Source organism: Salvelinus sp. IW2-2015, linkage group LG23, assembly GCF_002910315.2.
Source record: "Salvelinus sp. IW2-2015 linkage group LG23, ASM291031v2, whole genome shotgun sequence".
NCBI classification, from domain to species: domain Eukaryota; kingdom Metazoa; phylum Chordata; class Actinopteri; order Salmoniformes; family Salmonidae; genus Salvelinus; species Salvelinus sp. IW2-2015.
Genome location: NC_036863.1, coordinates 17,965,205 through 17,983,199, shown reverse-complemented (window position 1 = coordinate 17,983,199; position 17,995 = coordinate 17,965,205). Strand labels below are relative to the sequence as shown.

General features: G+C 43.2%; 1 protein-coding gene across 1 annotated transcript in view; it reads left to right on the top strand.

Annotated features, from left to right (window-relative positions):
• The first annotated feature begins 11,135 nt into the window (after positions 1–11,135).
• Positions 11,136–17,995, top strand: part of mybbp1a (MYB binding protein (P160) 1a) — a 19,509-nt gene continuing 12,649 nt past the window's right edge. The window contains exons 1-8 of the mRNA XM_023969173.2: positions 11,136–11,375; positions 11,807–11,902; positions 13,430–13,513; positions 13,649–13,723; positions 15,822–15,929; positions 17,079–17,269; positions 17,375–17,542; positions 17,771–17,888. Coding sequence (XP_023824941.1) covers positions 11,172–11,375; positions 11,807–11,902; positions 13,430–13,513; positions 13,649–13,723; positions 15,822–15,929; positions 17,079–17,269; positions 17,375–17,542; positions 17,771–17,888 — 1,044 coding nt within the window. The 5' untranslated portion in view covers positions 11,136–11,171. The remainder of the gene's footprint in view (positions 11,376–11,806; positions 11,903–13,429; positions 13,514–13,648; positions 13,724–15,821; positions 15,930–17,078; positions 17,270–17,374; positions 17,543–17,770; positions 17,889–17,995) is intronic.

The following is a 17,995-nucleotide window of genomic DNA, read 5'->3' as shown; positions in this document are numbered from 1 at the left end:
TATCATACGAATCGGTGTTGGACATCCACAAATTAATACACACCATACGAAACATAACATATCATACTAAATGGAGTGTCTCGGATATAGATACAGAACAATACGAAATCCTCAGAGACCAGGTTGTTACACTGGTGTTGGAGGCAGGTCTCTTATAATCTGGTTGGGTCATGTGACTAGAAACCCCCTTCAAAAAATGTAATTGACAATGATTCAATGGTGAGAACATATAATTTACTGTTGATCAGCACAAGAGAGCCATAGCATATTAATTAGATTCATTCAATCATTCAATGTGAGAAGAGATCCATTATTAATCTGGATTAATTTAAGTAGAATAAGACTGGTCCTGCTTGTGAAACCGCCCCAAATGGCATGATGAATCACAATGTCAGCTTACCTGTTTGAGATCGCATTACTGCAAATCTTCTACCTTTGTGTTTGCTGTGGAGTGGGCAGAGTTATGTAAGCTAAAATCATATTGTAATATATTAGCCAATAATGAGGTTAAATTGTTTTACAACATGTAATTAAACTGTAATGTTAGAATATAAACAGCTCTTTTATGAATGATAGAAAATTCCTATTTTATGAATTTCATTCAACATTCAACATTCATTCAACATTAGAAAATACATACACTACTTTTCCTATTCATCTATGTAATATTCGCCATATACATAAGATCACAATCGGTCTTACAGTGCATCAATTATTTCATATCTATGTTTATGTTATACTTACAATATTTGAGGGTCATAAATTTGATTCTCTTCATGTATTATTTCTACATTTTTACACTGAGTGTACAAAACATTAGGAACATGTGCTCTTTCCATGACATGACCAGGTGAAAGCTATGATCCCTTATTGATGTCACCTGTTAAATCCATTTCAAATCAGTGTATGTGAACGGGAGGAGACAAGTCAAAGAAGGATTTTTACGCCTTGAGGCAATTGAGACATGGATTGTTAATGTGTGCCATTCAGAGGGTGAATGGGTAAGACAAAATATTGAAGTGCCTTGAAACGGGGTATGGTAGTAGGTGCCAGGCACACCGGTTTGAGTGTGTCAAGAACTGCAACGTTGCTGGGTTTTTCACGCTCAACAGTTTCCCGTGTGTATCAAGAGCAGTCCACCACCCAAAGGACATCCAACCATCATTGGAGTCAACATGGGCCAGCATCCCTGTGGAACGCTTTCCATGCCCCGACGAAATGAGGCTGTTCTGAGGGCAAAATGTGGTGCAACTTAATATAAGGAAGGCGTTCCTAATGTTTCTTTTACACTACACTGACTGATTCGGAACAATTATTTTATAACAAGTCAAAGTGGCAAATTAAGTAAGTTAGGTACATTGATTTAGCTTTAGTGCTACATGACAAATTGATTTCATGACATTGTACAGGTTGATTAGTGTAACATGTAATACATATGTAATACATTTCATAATATTTAATACAGTGCTACTCACTGGTTTTCCTCCTGCACCACAGGCAGAAAGCGGAGAAAACACTGAGCGATGCCACAGACACAATGGTGATCCTTGTAGGCTGAAGATGGCTATCATACCTAAAGGGGAAAAGTAGCACAACAATGCATTTTTCTTTGGAATAATCAAATTTATTTCCTCCATAGTGTCGTGGAAAATTGCAAGATTATGTTATAATGCTTGTAAGATTATATTATAATGCTTGTATTGCATTATAATGGTTGTTTTATTCGACAGAATAGAGTATTGTGTGTGTGTTCCACTGAGGATGGGCCTCTATGAGATAGCACTGACAAAGGAGATTTACGATGTCTTTGGGTGATAAAACCTAAAGAGCATTCCAGAGAACATGAGCTAATGGTTCTGTTCTATGCCGTACCGGGGAGAGACGGTTCCCTTTTGGAGTAAGGGGGCCAGACACTGGTCTTTACAATGAAAACTGTTGACACAGCAGTAACTGTCTGCTATGTTTTATAGTTATCTTTCATACAAATCTTAACCTTTGTGAACTGTTCCTAAGATCTGTGATTCGTCATGTAAGTTGAGAGGGGTGTATCTTGGTGTCACAATCGCCTGGAGTGGTGGGTGCAGAGTCAATTGCAGAGAGCAGAGGATACTGGGGAAAACCGTCTTTATTTAGATTCCCCAAACGAACACCCAAAACCATAGATGAAAAATAGACAGAAAAATAGTCCGACCCAACACAGGGCACAAACGGACAGGAACACAAACACGCACACCCTGACTAACAGAAAACAATCCCGCACAAACATAGGCGGGCCTAACAGGCTTAAATAGACATAAATCAAGAAACAAAATAAGAGACAGGTGCAACCAATAAGACCAAACAAACAGAAAAGGAAAAAGGGATCAGTGGCGGCTAGTAGACCAGCAACGACGACCGCCGAGCGCCGCCCGAGCAGGCAGGGGAGCCACCTTCGGTGGGAGTCGTGACACTTGGCTATAAAAGATCTTTGTACTTTTCTGTAGTCACTCTCAACGGTTCATTAGAAATAGTGAATTGTTGAAAGTCAAATGCTATTGCAAAGCTTATTATTATTAAAGATGTAGTTTAAGTATAACTCTGACTGGTGTGTAGTTTGTAACTCTCATTTGGTAAAGCAGAAATATGCCACCACAATAGTTTTCATCTGTATAAGTAATTCACCAAGAACAGTTGCTTACTGCTGTTTTTCACTTTACTAAAAAAGAACTTAGAATATTTGTTTGGTATCACTATTAGAATGTATTACAGCTTTCTCTCTTCAACAGGTGATGGCCAAACTTGTTCCTTATTCAGCTGTAACGGCACAAATCTCCTGCTCACCCAATGTTGTCTTAAAAAGATCTCAAGTTAATCAGATACTGACCAAGGGTTTAATGATTGCTTCCATCGCATTTCTATAGGCACCCAAACTAAGTGAAACGGTAGAAAACCCCACACTAAATTGCTAATGTGTTCCTGTAAACAACCTACGTCTACAGATGTGTGTTGTCATCACAGAGCTATAGCCACATGCCATTGTGTTTAAGGAAGAATGATGATGGTATTGTATTCAATACATCCCTGTTGGTTCAGTGATACAGTATCTGCATCAGAAGATAAGAACACTTTCAGCTTTGATGAAAGACATTGGTTCAGTTAGGGGAAATTATAGCAGATTTTGTGATAAGGTATACAAGCCACATTTATAGAGATAGGGAAGAGGCATATGTACATTTGGTATTGATCAAACTTAGGAATACATTTAGTATGTTTAACTACCTTGAGCATAATAGTTACTATGATCTACATTACTAATAAAAATGAATAAAGTATTAATGACTGGTCTATAATTTTTATTCCAAAGAGAAGATACAGTATTTGACACATATAGGCTATGACTATACAGGTAAACAGAATTAGTTACATTGTCTTAATTGTACAAAACCTTACCATCAAAGTATTTTTGCAATGTAATTTTTTTTTTTTTACACACTCAGCTTTACTTCATCATACCAAATAAAGTCAAGTCTTCACCCTGGTGTGAGGATGACAACATGACATGTGTAACGATTCTCATTTTTACATAATTTCCATCAATTCCCATTATTAAAGTGGCTGGAGTTGAGTCAGTATGTTGGCAGCGGCCACTAAATGTTAGTGGTGGCTGTTTAACAGTCTGATGGCCTTGAGATAGAAGCTGTTTTTCAGTATCTCGGTCCCTGCTTTGATGCACCTGTACTGACCTTGCTACTGGATGATAGCGGGTGACAGGCAGTGCTCGGCGTGGTGTTCCTTGATGATCTTTATGGCTTCCTGTGACATCGGGTGGTGTAGGTGTCCTGGAGGGCAGGTAGTTTGCCCCCGGTGATGCGTTGTGCAGACCTCACTACCCTCTGGAGAGCCTTACGGTTGTGCGGAGCATGTTGCCGTACCAGGCGGTGATACAGCCCGACAGGATGCTCTCGATTGTGCATCTGGTAGAAGTTTGTGATGCTTTTGGTGACAAGCCGAATTCTTCAGCCTCCTGAGGTTGAAGAGGCGCTGCTGCGCCTTCTTACAGACTGTCTGTGTGGGGGACCAATTCAGTTTGTCCGTGTAGTGTCACCGAGGAACTTAAAACTTTCCACCTTCTCCACTACTGTTCCGCTCGATGTGGATGGGGGGTGCTCCTCTGCTGTTTCCTGAAGTCCACAATCATCTCCTTTGTTTGTTGACGTTGAGTGTGAGGTATTTTTCCTGACAACCACCTCCGAGGGCCTCACTCTCCCCAAGCCTACTGTAGTGTCGTCCGCAACTTTATGACTTGAGTTGGAGGCGTGCATGGCCACGCAGTCGTGGATGAACAGGAGTACAGAGAGAGGCTCAGAACGCACCCTTGTGGGCCCCAGTGTTGAGGATCAGCGGGTGAGATGGTTACCTACCTCACCACCTGGGGGCGGCCCGTCAGGAAAGTCCAGGACCCGTTGACAGGCGGGGGTCGAGACCCAGGGTCTCGAGCTTGATGACGAGTTTGGAGGTACTATGTTTAAATTGCTGAGCTGTAGTCGATGAACAGCATTCTCACATAGGTATTCCTCTTGTCCAGATGGGTTGGGCAGTGTGCAGTGTGGTTCGATTGCGTCGTCGTGGACCTATTGGGTCGGAAGCAAATTGAGTGGGTCTGGGGGTCAGGTAGGGTGGAGGTATGATGGTCCTTGAAGTCTCTCAAGCACTTCATGATGACGGAAGTGAGTGCTACGGGGCGGTAGTCGTTTAGCTCAGTTACCTTAGCTTTCTTGGAACAGGAACTGGTGGCCCTCTTGAGCATGTGGGAACAGCGACTGGATAAGATTGATTGAATATGTCCGTAAACACTCCAGCCAGCTGTCTGCACATGCTCTGAGGACGCGGCTGGGAATCCCGTCGGGCCTGCAGCCTTGCGAGGGTTAACACATTTAAATGTTTTACTCCACCTCGGCTGCAGTGAGAGAGCCCGCAGGTTTTGTAGCGGCCGTGTCAGTGGCACTGTATTGTCCTCAAAGCGAGCAAAAGGTTATGTAGTCTGTCTGGGAGCAAGACATCGGTGTCCGCGACGGGCTGGTTTTCTTTTTTATCCGTGATTGACTGTAGACCCTGCCACATACCTCTTGTGTCTGAGCTGTGAATTGCGACTCTACTTTGTCTCTATACTGGGACTTATGCTGTTTTGATTGCCTTGCGGAGGGAATAGCTACACTGTTTGTATTCGGTCATGTTTCCGTTCACCTTGCCCTGGTTAAAAGCAGTGGTTCGCGCTTTCAGTTCCACGCGAATGCTGCCATCAATCCACGGTTTCTGGTTTGGGAATGTGCTGTGGGTACGACATCGTCAATGCACTTTCTAATGAACTCGCTCACCGAATCAGCATATTCGTCAATGTTGTTGTGGACACAATGCGGAACATATCCCAATCCACGTGATTGAGCAGTCTTGAAGCGTGGAATCAGATTGGTCGGACCAGCGTGAACAGACCTGAGCGCGGGAGCTTGCTGTTTAAGTTTCTGTTTGTAGGCTGGAAGCACAATGGAGTCGTGGTCAGCTTTTCCGAAAGGAGGGCGGGGAGGGCCTATATGCGTCGCGGAAGTTAGTAAAACAATGATCCAAGGTTTTACCTGCCCTGGTAGCACAATCGATATGCTGATAGAATTTAGGGAGTTTTGTTTTCAGATTAGCCTTGTTAAACCCCAGCTACGACGAATGCAGCCTCAGGGTGTGTGGTTTCCAGTTTACAAAGAGTCAGATAAAGTTCGTTCAGGGCCATCGATGTGTCTGCTTGGGGGGAATATACGGCTGTGATTATAATCGAAGAGAATTCCCTTGGTAGATAATGCGGTCGACATTGATTGTGAGGAATTCAAATCTGGTGACAGAATGACTTGAGTTCCTGTATGTTGTTATGATCACACCACGTCTCGTTGATCATAAGGCATACACCCGCCTCTTCTTACCAGAAAGATGTTTGTTTCTGTCGGCGCGATGCGTGAAGAAACCAGCTGGCTGCACCGACTCCGTTAGCGTCTCTCGAGTGAGCCATGTTTCCGTGAAGCAAAGAACGTTACAATCCCTGATGTCTCTCTGGAATGTTACCCGTGCTCGGATTTCATCAACCTTATTGTCAAGAGACTGGACATTGGCGAGTAGTATGCTAGGGAGTGGAGCGCGATGTGCCCGTCTCCGAAGCCTGACCAGGAGACCGCCTCGTTTGCCCCTTTTTCGGCGTCGTTGTTTAGGGTCACCGGTTCAGGACAACGGGCGGACAGACGGGCGGCTACGGCAGCTCAGGACAGACGGGCGGCTCCGGCAGCTCAGGACAGACGGGCGGCTCCGGCTGCTCAAGACAGACGGGCGGCTCCGGCAGCTCAGGACAGACGGGCGGCTCTGGCCTGGAGAGAGAACCTGGAGGGAGGAGACGGAGAGACAGCCTGGTGTGTGGGGCTGCCACAGGACCCACCAGGCTGGGGAGACCTACAGGAGGCACCGGATGGACCGGGCTGTGGGGGAGCACTGGAGCTCTGGTGCGCAGCCTTGGCACCACTCCTCCAGGCTCGATGTCCATTTTAACCCGGACCCTCCAGAGTGCAGGCACAGGTTGAACCGGGCTGTGAGTGAGCACTGGAGATCTGGTGCATACCACTCGCACCTCTCCCATAGGCTCAATGCCCACATTCGCCCGGCACGATCTGAGCGCAGGCATAGGACGCACTGCACCCTCCCAGCGCCCCGGAGACACAGCACGCAGAGCCGGCGCAGGATACCCTGGGCCGAAACGGCGTACCAGAGACCAGACACGCTGAGCCGGCACAACACGCACTGGCTGGATGCCCACTTTCGCATGGCACTTGCGGGGGGCTGGCCTATAGCGCTCCGGGCTATGAACGCGTACTGGCGACACCGTGCGCTTAACCGCATAACACGGTGCCTGACCAGTAACACGCTGCTTACGATAAGCACGAGGAGTGGGCTCAGGTCTCCAACCTGACTCTGCCACACTCCCCGTGTGCCCCCCCCAAAAATGTTATGGTGCTGCCTCTCGTGCCTGTCGCGCTGCCGTGCTACCTCCTCATATCACCGCCGCACAGCTTTCGCTGCCTCCAGCTCTTCCTTGGGGCGGCGATATTCCCCAGCCTGTGCCCAGGGTCCCTTGCCGTCTAGTATCTCCTCCCATGTCCATGAGTCCAGATTGCACTGCTCCAGTTTACCACGCTGCTTGGTCCGGTGTTGGTGGGTGTTTCTGCAACGATTCTCGTTGGTGGAAGGAGAGGAGGACCAAAATGCAACATGGTAAGTGTTCGTCATATTTTAATTTCAAACTGAACACTACACAAAATAACAACGATAAGAAAAACGAAACAGTTCTGTAAGGTGAACAGACACTAGACAGAAAATAAACACCCACAACCCATAGTGGGAAAACAGGCTACCTAAATATGATTCTCAATCAGAGACAACGATCGACAGCTGCCTCTGATTGAGAACCATATCAGGCCAGACATAGAAATACAACATAGAAAACAGAACATAGACTACCCACCCAAACTCACGCCCTGACCAACCTAACACAAAGACTTAAAAATAAACTAAGGTCAGAACATGACAACATGATGTGTCTCTCTGAAATTGAACCCTTTCAAATAGTCTATCTTTCCCCAACCAAGCTGCTCCTACAGTCTTAAACATGAGACAATAGAAGTACATGTATTGTGTTGTTCTCACCTTCAGTAAAGCCTCTTCAGGCCACCTCCATTTCACTGACAGCTCCACTTATAGACAGGCTGCTGTGACAGAGCTGTTAAGGGGGAGAGTAGAACGAGCTTCCTGTTTCTAACTGAACTCCACACCTTCAAACCTCTGAAGGGTGCCCTACATCACTGTAGTTCAATGAAGGTGCGAGAAATGACACCGTTCAGCGAGGTGCTTTAGTAACAGTGCCCTGATGCACATAGAACATGGTTTTTAAATGGAATTTGCTTTGTCGTAACTGTAGAAATATTTCAGTGCTCTTCACTACTGGTCCTAGGGGTCCTCACATTGCAGGTGCTGTAGTGTGCCCTCTGGGACCAGGGATGAAAAACACTATGCAATGCAATACAGCTTGAAGTAAAAAGTATGTTCTTCATGGAAAACAATGCTAATGACTGTGGCAGAAAAACACTTGTCGCTGTAGTTTATGAAGACGTCTGTGGAGAAAACATCCAGTTATAAAGAGAAATGTTTCCAAACAGATGCCCTTATTATGTGATTAGGTTATTACCAATGATGTATATAAACCCTGGATTGCTGATTATATGTATTGGCCAATGAGAAGCTTTGAAGCCACTAGTCGCCATATTGGTACTACTCAGAAGGAGCAGTCCTCAATAGGAATGAATGTAATTCTACAGTATTTCAATAAAATGTTTCAAGGACAAAATTACATGTAATTAACTTTTTCTTTGTTGTAGTGGGGACAGTAACATTCAGGGCCAGATTAATGTAGGGGTTTACAGGCGCACAAAAAACAGTAAGTCGCTCTAAGAGCTTCTGTTAAATAGCTAGAATGTTAAATAAATGCATTTTCAATGTACTTTGTGTACAATACACAACACATTTATTGTGTACAACATGACAATACACTTATTGTATGTACAATGTAATCTGAGTAGAAAAGTGGCTGCGCAGTGGCTCCAAAACAGCGCCCCCTGGCAGTCATCTAGGGTACATTGACATCATTGGTTATTACAGAGGTGTAAACCAGCTGGCATAGCCTACCGCCTGTTTGTAGTCCTAGAAACTGGAACTGATTTACTTACATATGATTCATTCAGCCATTCCTTTGGAGAAAATTAATAGGTAAAGAATACGTTTTTGGGATAAACGCCGAAAATAAGGTCTGAGGTTAAAACAAGCTAAGTTTTGCTCTATGATATAATATCAGTCAATTAACATGACCTTTATGAATTATGAAGCCTTTGTGCTTTTTCTTTACTCGGCCTATATAAATAATTCAAAATTCACAAAAAGTTGACGTTAGCTGAGGAAGATTATCTCATAGAACAAAACGTATAAAAAATTCTAAGCCTGGGTTTACCACATACCTTATTTTCAGTGTTTATCCAAAAACCCGACAAATATTCCATTTATTTCATTGGCTGGTGTCTACAAAAAGATGCCATTAGTACTAGTTGGGAAATTCTACCCTGGCTCTTCTGAATTAAGTCTATATATTCTTAAATTATATTTTAGAAAATGGCTAAATAGTCTGTGAATCTGCGAATATGACCAAATGTACAGTACCAGTCAAAAGTTGGGACACACCTACTCATTCCATGGTTTTTCCTTATTTTACTATTTTCTGCATTGTAGAATAATAGTGAAGACATCAAAACTAGGAAATACCACATATGGAATGATGTAGTAACCAAAAAAGTGTTAAACAAATCAAAATATATTTTATATTCGAGATTCTTCAAAGTAGCCACCCTTTGCCTTGATGACAGCTTTGCATACTCTTGGCATTCTATCAATCAGCTTCATGAGGTATTCGCCTGGAATGCATTTCAATTAACAGGTGTGCCTTCTTAAAAGTTAATTTGTGGAATTTATTTCATTCTTAATGAGTTTGAGCCAATCAGTTGTGTTGTGACAAGGTGGGGTGGAATACAGAAGATAGCCCTATTTGGTAAAATACCTATTTGGTAAAAGAACAGCTCAAATAAGCGAAGAGAAACAACAGTCCATCATTACTTTTAGACATGAAGGCCAGTCAATCTGGAAAAGTTCAAGAACTTTAAAAGTTTCTTCAGGTGTAGTTGCAAAAAGCATCATACGCTATGATGAAACTGGCTCTCATGAGGACTGCCACAGGAAAGGAAGACCCAGAGTTACCTCTGCTACAGAGGATAAGTTCCTTAGAGTTAACTGCACCTCAGATTGCAGTCCAAATAAATGCTTCACAAGAGTTCCCGTAACAGACACATCTCAACATAGACTGTTCAAAGGAGACTGCGTGAATCAGGCCTTCATGGTCGAATTGCTGCAAAGAAATCACTACTAAAGGACACCAATAATAGGAAGAGACATGCTTGGACCAAGAAAAACTAGCAATTTACATTAGACCGGTGGAAATCTGTCCTATGGTCTGATGAGTCCAAATTTGAGATTTTTAGTTTTCAACCGCCGTGTCTTTGTGAGACTTAAAGGTGAACAGATGATCTCTGCATGTGTGGTTCCCTCCGTGAAGCATGGAGGAGGAGGTGTGATGGTGTGGGGGTGCTTTGCTGGTGACACTGTCTGTGATTTATTTAGAATTCAAGGCACACTTGCAGCATAGCATTCTGCAGCGATACACCATCCCATCTGGTTTGCGCTTAGTGGGACTATCATTTGTTTTTCAACAGGACAATGACCCAAAACACACCTCCAGGCTGTGTAAGGGCTATTTGACCAAAAAGGGGAGTGATGGAGTGTTGCATCAGATGACCTGGCCTCCACAATCATCCGACCTCAACCCAATTGAGATGGTTTGGGATGAGTTGGACCACAGAGTGAAGGAAAAGCAGGCAACAAGTGCTCAGCATATGTGAAGCTGGTTGTGAGTGAAGCTGGTTGAGAGAATGCCAAGCGTGTGCAAAGCTGTCATCAAGGCAAAGGGTGGCTACTTTAAAGACTCTAAAACAGAAAATATATTTCGATTTGTTTAACACTTTTTTGGTTACTACGTGATTCCATATGTGCTATTTCATAGTTTTGATGTCTTCACTATTATTCTACAATGTAGAAAATAGTAAAAATAAAGAAAACCCCTTGAATGAGTAGGTGTGTCCAAACTTTTGACTGGTACTGTATATTTTGCTTCATATGACAAATGTTACAGATTAGGCTACAGAAGCATGAGTTCAAAGATGTTATGCTGAGCAGCCATTATCACCATACACCACAGTGTAGGCTACAACGGCTGTGTTTCACAGGCAGCCCAATTCTTATATTTTTCCACTAATTGGTCTTTTGACCAATCAGATCAGCTCCTTTGCCAATAATTGGACAAAATTTCAGAATTGGGCTGCCTGTGTAAACCAGCAAAGAGCTAACAAAAGCTGGATGGCTCGTGAAGAAAAAGGACTTCCTTTGAACCGGGAAGAACATGAACCCGTTTTTTTAGGTGCTGGGGTCATACACGCTTTTCTCCAAATTGTCACATGGCATGCATGGCCACTACGATGCATTTAGATATGGGAGAGATAGAAAATGAACCAGTGCGACCAAAAATGAAGGATGCAAAGGGTATTCTCCAACAGAACCGCGAGTTCCTGGACTTCTTCTGGGATATCGCTAAACCTGAACAAGATATACGGCTGAAGGCCATTGAAAATCTTATACAATATCTGAAGAAGAGTGAAAAGGTTGGTGTGTTTCGGTCTCCTCTCAGTTGCTAGCTAGCTAACATAGTTTAGCAAAATAAGTAGGCTATCGACCGTAGTTAGCTAGGCACATTGTCACATTATGCTATTGGTGGGTGTTGCACTTTAGAGCAACCCATAACGTTATCAATTTCCAGTTTAGTACAGCTGTAAAACGCTGAGCAGTATGGCTAGCTAGTTAGGCTAACGTTGCTAACTACTGGAGATGGCCATGAATATTATTTCACACATGGCCACGTGGGTTGAATTGTGAGCTTTGATTGCTGGCATGCGTCTTACTCTAATTCTATCAATTTGAGTTGTTAAACTCTCTTTAGAAGGGGTAGGTGCTACCACACGTACATTTTATGTTAACTTTGTGGAGCCATCCAGTTCTTGACATTTAGCCTTAAGGTCTTGTCTTTCCTTTCTAGCCAGATGAGCTGAAGTACACTCTGAAGAGACTGGTGGATGGCTTGGCACACACCAGAGAAGCTGCCCGGCCAGGCTTCAGTTTGGCTTTGGGACAGGTAATGCAATCAAAAATGCATATTTTGACAAACGGGTAAAACAATGTTAATTGTGTAGATAGTCCTATAAGAAAACCAATGGTCCAAACCTCATGTTGCTATCATAATCCGTTCAAAGTTATTGATGTTTTTCAGTTGTGGAAAAAGTACCAAATTGTCATACTTGAGTAAAAGTAAAGATATGTTATTAATAGAAAATGCCTCAAGTGAAAGTCACCCAGTAAAATACAACAGGAGTAAAAGTCTAAAAGTATTTAGTTAAAAAAAATACTTAAGTATCAAAAGTAAATGTAATTGATAAAATGTACTTAACTATCAAAAGTAAAAGTATAAATCATTTCAAATTCCTTATATTAAGCAAACCAGGCTGCACAATTTTGTCGTTTTATTAATTTTTATTTATGGATAGCCAGGGTCAACATCATTTAAAAACAAAACATTTGTGTTTGGTGAGTCCGCCAGATCAGAGGCAGTAGGGATGACCAGGGATGTTCTTTTGATAAGTGTGGGAATTGGACAATTTTCTGTCCTGCTAATCATTCAAAATGTATCAAGTACTTTTGGGTGTCAGGGAAAATGTATGGAGTAAAAAGTAGATTATTTCCTTTAGGAATGTAAAAGTTGTCAAAAATATAAATAAATGACAGATACCCCAAAAAACTACTTAAGTAGTACTTTCAAGTATTTTTAACTAAAGTACTTTACTCCACTGGAGTTGTTACCCTTGTAAGATGGCCAAAATTAGGGTGACTAAATCAATGAAGGCCAAAGGAGGAAAAAATATGAAAAATTGCACAGCATCATGTCAGCTAGGCTGGATGCTGTGTGAGAATGAAGGCTACCTGACAGGCTGACCTGTTGATCTCATCATTCTTCTAGAATCCACAGGACATAAAACAATATAGAGGTAAGATAAATGTTGATTTTGAGACGTGACATGTAGTATTTTAGTATACCGTTTTCATATTGATGCAAATTTCCTGTTCAAAGATTTTGCACAAAACAAGCGTATCTGTGAAATGTCAATGGAGCACTGAGCATACAGCAAGCTTTTATTCTCAAATCCTTTTACATTTAATTCAGCTAGTGTCATGCTAAGTTAGATTTTTTGCAACCTATGGAAACATTGAAGACGACGACATGTAAAAACCTCAAAAGTTGCAGTGAGAAAGCCGCAAAGCTGCACTGCTCTGTCAACATAGTTCTGTGCTTATCGGATGTATTAGGTTACAAAATCCGACTGTGGATCTATACGGTTAATTAAAAGACCCCCTGAACAATTCAGAACAGGAAAAATCATATTTGTCTTGGTAAACTATTTATAACATAAGGAAGTGAAATTTCATCACCAAAGTGCGTTTTCACCCACTCATGGCAGTGGGTGGCCACCCTACTATGCATCTAATGGCTCAGCAAAATCCTGCGTCTCTTTGTACATGTCTAACGAATGAGTTATTAAGGTGTTACTACATAACACGTAAGAAGATGTGACATGTATAATTTCTCTTTCATTGTTTTGGTTGTCAGGTCCTGAGCGTGTTTGAGGAGGTATCTCTGCGTACCGCATTTGATCAAATCAAAGAGAAGCACAACTTGGCGACAGTGAAAAAGGTGAGCATGTGATATGACTAAAGTTAGATGCTGTGTACCATGGTAAATATTTATTAGTCATTTTACTAACATCCATATACTTAATTTAATCGGCCAATGAATATCTCCATTTTATACTGTATCTTGTGTTGACAGAAACTCATCAGAAATGCTGCTTTTGGGAACTTCTTTGGTGTGCTTGCCTTGTCTCAGTCCACACGCCTTCCAAAGGTAAGAATGACACCAGGTAACCCAAGGGCTTGGCAGAGAAGATTAGTATACCATGTTTGGTGCAGATAATGAAGGAGCACATAGACGGGTTGGTTGTTTAGCAACAAAACTGACGGGTGCGGAACTATGGGGCAAAATAGACGGGGTTGGCTTAGACTGTTTACAACATGTAAACTACACTGAACAAAAATATAAACGCAACATGTGAAGTCTTGGTCCCATGTTTCATGAGCTGAAATAAAAGATGCCAGAAATGTCCCATTTGCATAAAAAGCTTATTTCTCTCTGTTGTGCACACATTTGTTTACATCCCTGTTAGTGAGCATTTCTACTTTGTCAAGATAATCCATCCACCTGACGGGTGTGGCATATCAAGAAGCACACCTGTGCTGGGGACAATAAAAGGTCACTGTAAAATGTGCAGTTTTATCATATAACACAAAGCCACGGATGTCTTAAGTTTTGAGGGAGTGTGCATTTGCCATGCTAACTGCAGGACTGTCCACCAGAGCTGTTGCCAGATAATTTAATGTTAATTTATTTATCATAAGCCGCCTCTAACGTTGTTTTAGAGAATATGGCAATGCGTCCAACTGGCCTTACAATCGCAGACCACATGTATGACGTCGTGGGGGCGAGCGGTTTGCTGATGCGAACAGTGTGCCCCACGGTGGGGTTATTCCATGGGCAGGCGTAAGCTACGGACAACAAACACAATTGCATTTTATTGATGGCAATTTAAATGCACAGAGATACCGTGACGAGATCCTGAGGCCCATTGTTGTGCCATTCATCCTCAGCCGTCACCTCAGGTTTCAGCATGATAATGCACGGCCCCATGTCGCAATGATCTGTACAATTTCTGGAAGTTGAAAATGTCCCAGTTATTCATGGCCTGCATCCTCACCAGACATTTTATTTTTATTTATTTACTTAACCCTTTTTCTTCCTAAGTTTGTGATATCCAATTGGTAGTTAGTCTTGTCCCATCGCAACTCCCGTACGGGCTAGGGAGAGGCGAAGGTCGTGAGCCATGTGTCCTCCAAAACACCACCCTGCCAAGCCGTACTACTTCTTAACACACTCGCTTAACCCGGAAGCCAGCCGCACCAATGTACAACAGAAAAAGTACAACTGGCTACGTGTCACCTGGCATGCGCCCGGCCCACCACAATACTCAGACATGTCACCCATTCAGCATGTTTGGAATGCGATGGATCGACAGCGTGTCCTAGTTAAAGCCAATATCCAGCAAATTCTCACAGCCATTGAGGAGTGGGACAACATTCCAATGGCCACAATCAAGAGCATGATCAACTCTATGTGAATGGGAGATGTCGCACAGCATTTCATTTTTTAAATTTAACTAGACAAGTCAGTTAAGACCAAATTCTTCTTTACAATGAGGGCCTACCGGGGAACAGTGGGTGTGCTTGCCCTGCCTTGTTCAGGGGCAGAACAACATATTTTTACCTAGCTCGGGGATTCGATCCAGCAACCTTTCTGTTACTGGCCTGACACTCTAACCACTAGGCTACCTGCCGCCCAAAAATCTGGCAAATGGTGGTCACACCAGATCTAGTTTTCTGATCCACGCCGCTACCATTTTAAAGGTATCTGTTACCAACATATGTTATATCTGTATTCCCTGTCATATGAACTCCATAGATTAGGGCCTAATGAATTGATTTCAATTGACTGATTTCCTTACATGAATTCTAACTCGGTAAAATAGTTAAATGTTGCGTTTTATTTTAGTTCAATATATATTTAGTCTCAATGTTTTATTCTAGCCATATTAGCATAGACATGACATCAGTCAAACTAAAAACAAGACAAATCAATAGCAAGATACAATGAGCTGAAATGAGCCACCTTTGATTCCCCACATTGCAGCTTATTGTCATTGTTGCTAGCTATCTGACCGTTCAGAATCATAGCAACGCACACCTTCCGGCCTCGTCAATGCTTGCATCATTTTCGTGAAGTCAGCCAACCCAGTCTATATGTCGCTCTATTGTTACTGCGGAACCTAACTTGTCTCTAATTTTCAGACCTCAGTGTGTTTGGTATGCTTACTTACCTGTGTGTGTGACAGGAGCCACAGGTGGTGCTGGAGTGTGTCCAGCTCCTCCAGAGCCTCTCGCTTCACAGAGAACACCTGCGGGACCTTCCCAGGAAGACCATGGTGGACATCTTGTCTGAGGTGAGTGACTCAGCCAGCTCTACTTCATACCGTATCACTCTTTATGGTTCAACGTTAACTTTTTTCTCATTGGCCCGGTTGGGGAAAAAATCTGCTGGCCCGAACATGGTGTAGTTTTTAAATGCATTGGGACCATGCAGGGCCTATAGGTTGGCATGCTTTCTCGCTGTATTCAGCTATTAATAAGCTATATCTGGTTATTATGGTATTGAAGTTGTGTAATATTCTTTAGCAATCTAAGTCGTTACTCCATTCTTTAGAATTATATTAATTGCATACATTTTTTATTCTAAAAAATGTCATTAAGATAATTTTTTCCTACTTTCCAAAATAGGACGCTGCCCCTTTTAAGACGTTCTGCATTCCAAAAGAGATATCGTCATGGCTACAGTAGGCTAGCCAAGATGAATGCCAGGTGTCTTTTTGTAGCTTTCTTTGTGCTGACTATCAACAGTAGCCAGCATACTGCTAGTCTGTTCACTATTTCTCTAAAATATATAAGCTCAGCCAGTAGATTGGGGCTCCCAAGTGGCGCAGCGGTCTAAGACACTGCATCTCAGTGCTAGAGGCGTCACTACAGACACCCTGGTTAGAATCCAGACTGTATCACAACCAGCCCTGATTGGAAGTCCCATAGGGCAGCACACAATTGGCCCAGCATCATCCGGGTTTGGCCAGTGTAAGCCGTCATTGGAAATAAGAATTAGTTCTTAACTGACTTGCCTAGTTAAATAAACAAAAGATTGATGGGCGCTTGTTTTTTCTCTGGACAGCTTGCGTGTGCTGTGTGTAAAGGCATCAACTCATGTACTGCTCGAGTGCTCAACAAGTTGTGACTAGCGGAAGCGTCGTGGCGCTTGAATGAATGGCCAATCATATTGTTCAAATACAAATAGCATGACTTTTCTGCGTGTAGTCTTCAATGGTTTAAAATGGTGGACTACGACATAGCAGGTAAATGTTGAGCTGGAACATGCTGAGAAGTTACTGGCCCTGACAAGATCCACTGGCCCTTAAACATGATTTTACCCGCCACGGGCCATCTTTAATGTCGGACCCTGCTTCTCATGGGGTCCCAATGTGATAAATCCTGGTGTGGAAGGGTGCAGTCAATATGACCTGTGTTTGGTGTTGTTTGTGTTTCTCCAGACGTCAGAGGAGGTGTTTGAGGAGGTGCTGTTGGGAGCTCTGCAGACAGACCTGTCCTCCGCCTTCAGCACCCCCGAGCAGCTGCAGCTCCTCCTGGTGGCCATGCAGAAGTTCCCCCAGGTGCTCAAGCCCAAGAAGCTGAAGAAGCTGCTGGGCACCTCCACAATCATTACTGTGGACAATATCCCTAAGTGAGCAGCTTTTTACCACTATGTCTAGGTTTCTTCTTCCATGGTCATGGTGACACACACACACACACTTTGACTAAATGTACAATCAAAACCTGTGTTCCCTAGGTTAACAGAGGTACTGAAGATGGCGGCCCGCTCTGTCAAAAAGGACCGCCTGCTGCCTGCGGTGGCTCTGGACCTGCTGCAGATCTCTCTGAAGGAGGACAACTTTGAGCTCTTCTGGAGGGAGACAATAATCAAGGGAATGTTGAAAGACCAGCCAGGGCCCACACAGTAAGCACAGTACTGTGGTTAAAAGACTATTGCTCCCCACTTACATTTGGACCCTGAACCTGAGTATTAGATGATTGAAATATGTTCTGTAGTCAAGACCCCTGTCATTTTTCAAATTTATTGCAAGCACCCCCCCTGCCCCCCATGTACATGTATGTTCCTGTTTTCCTTCCTTTGTTGCAAATGTCCGTAGCTGTGCCAACATGCAGTCTTCTCTCTGTGCCACAGTTACCTGAGCTACCGGCTGCTGGGCAGTGCCCTGCCCTTGCTGACCCTGGTCCAGCTGAAACAGGTGCTAAATGGAGAGGTGATGAGGGCCTACGGGGAACACGTGGTCTCTGCTCAGGTCAGTCTCCCATCAAATGTCTGACTCCCGTCAAATGTCTGACTCCCGTCAAATGTCTGACTCCCGTCAAATGTCTGACTCCCGTCAAATGTCTGACTCCCGTCAAA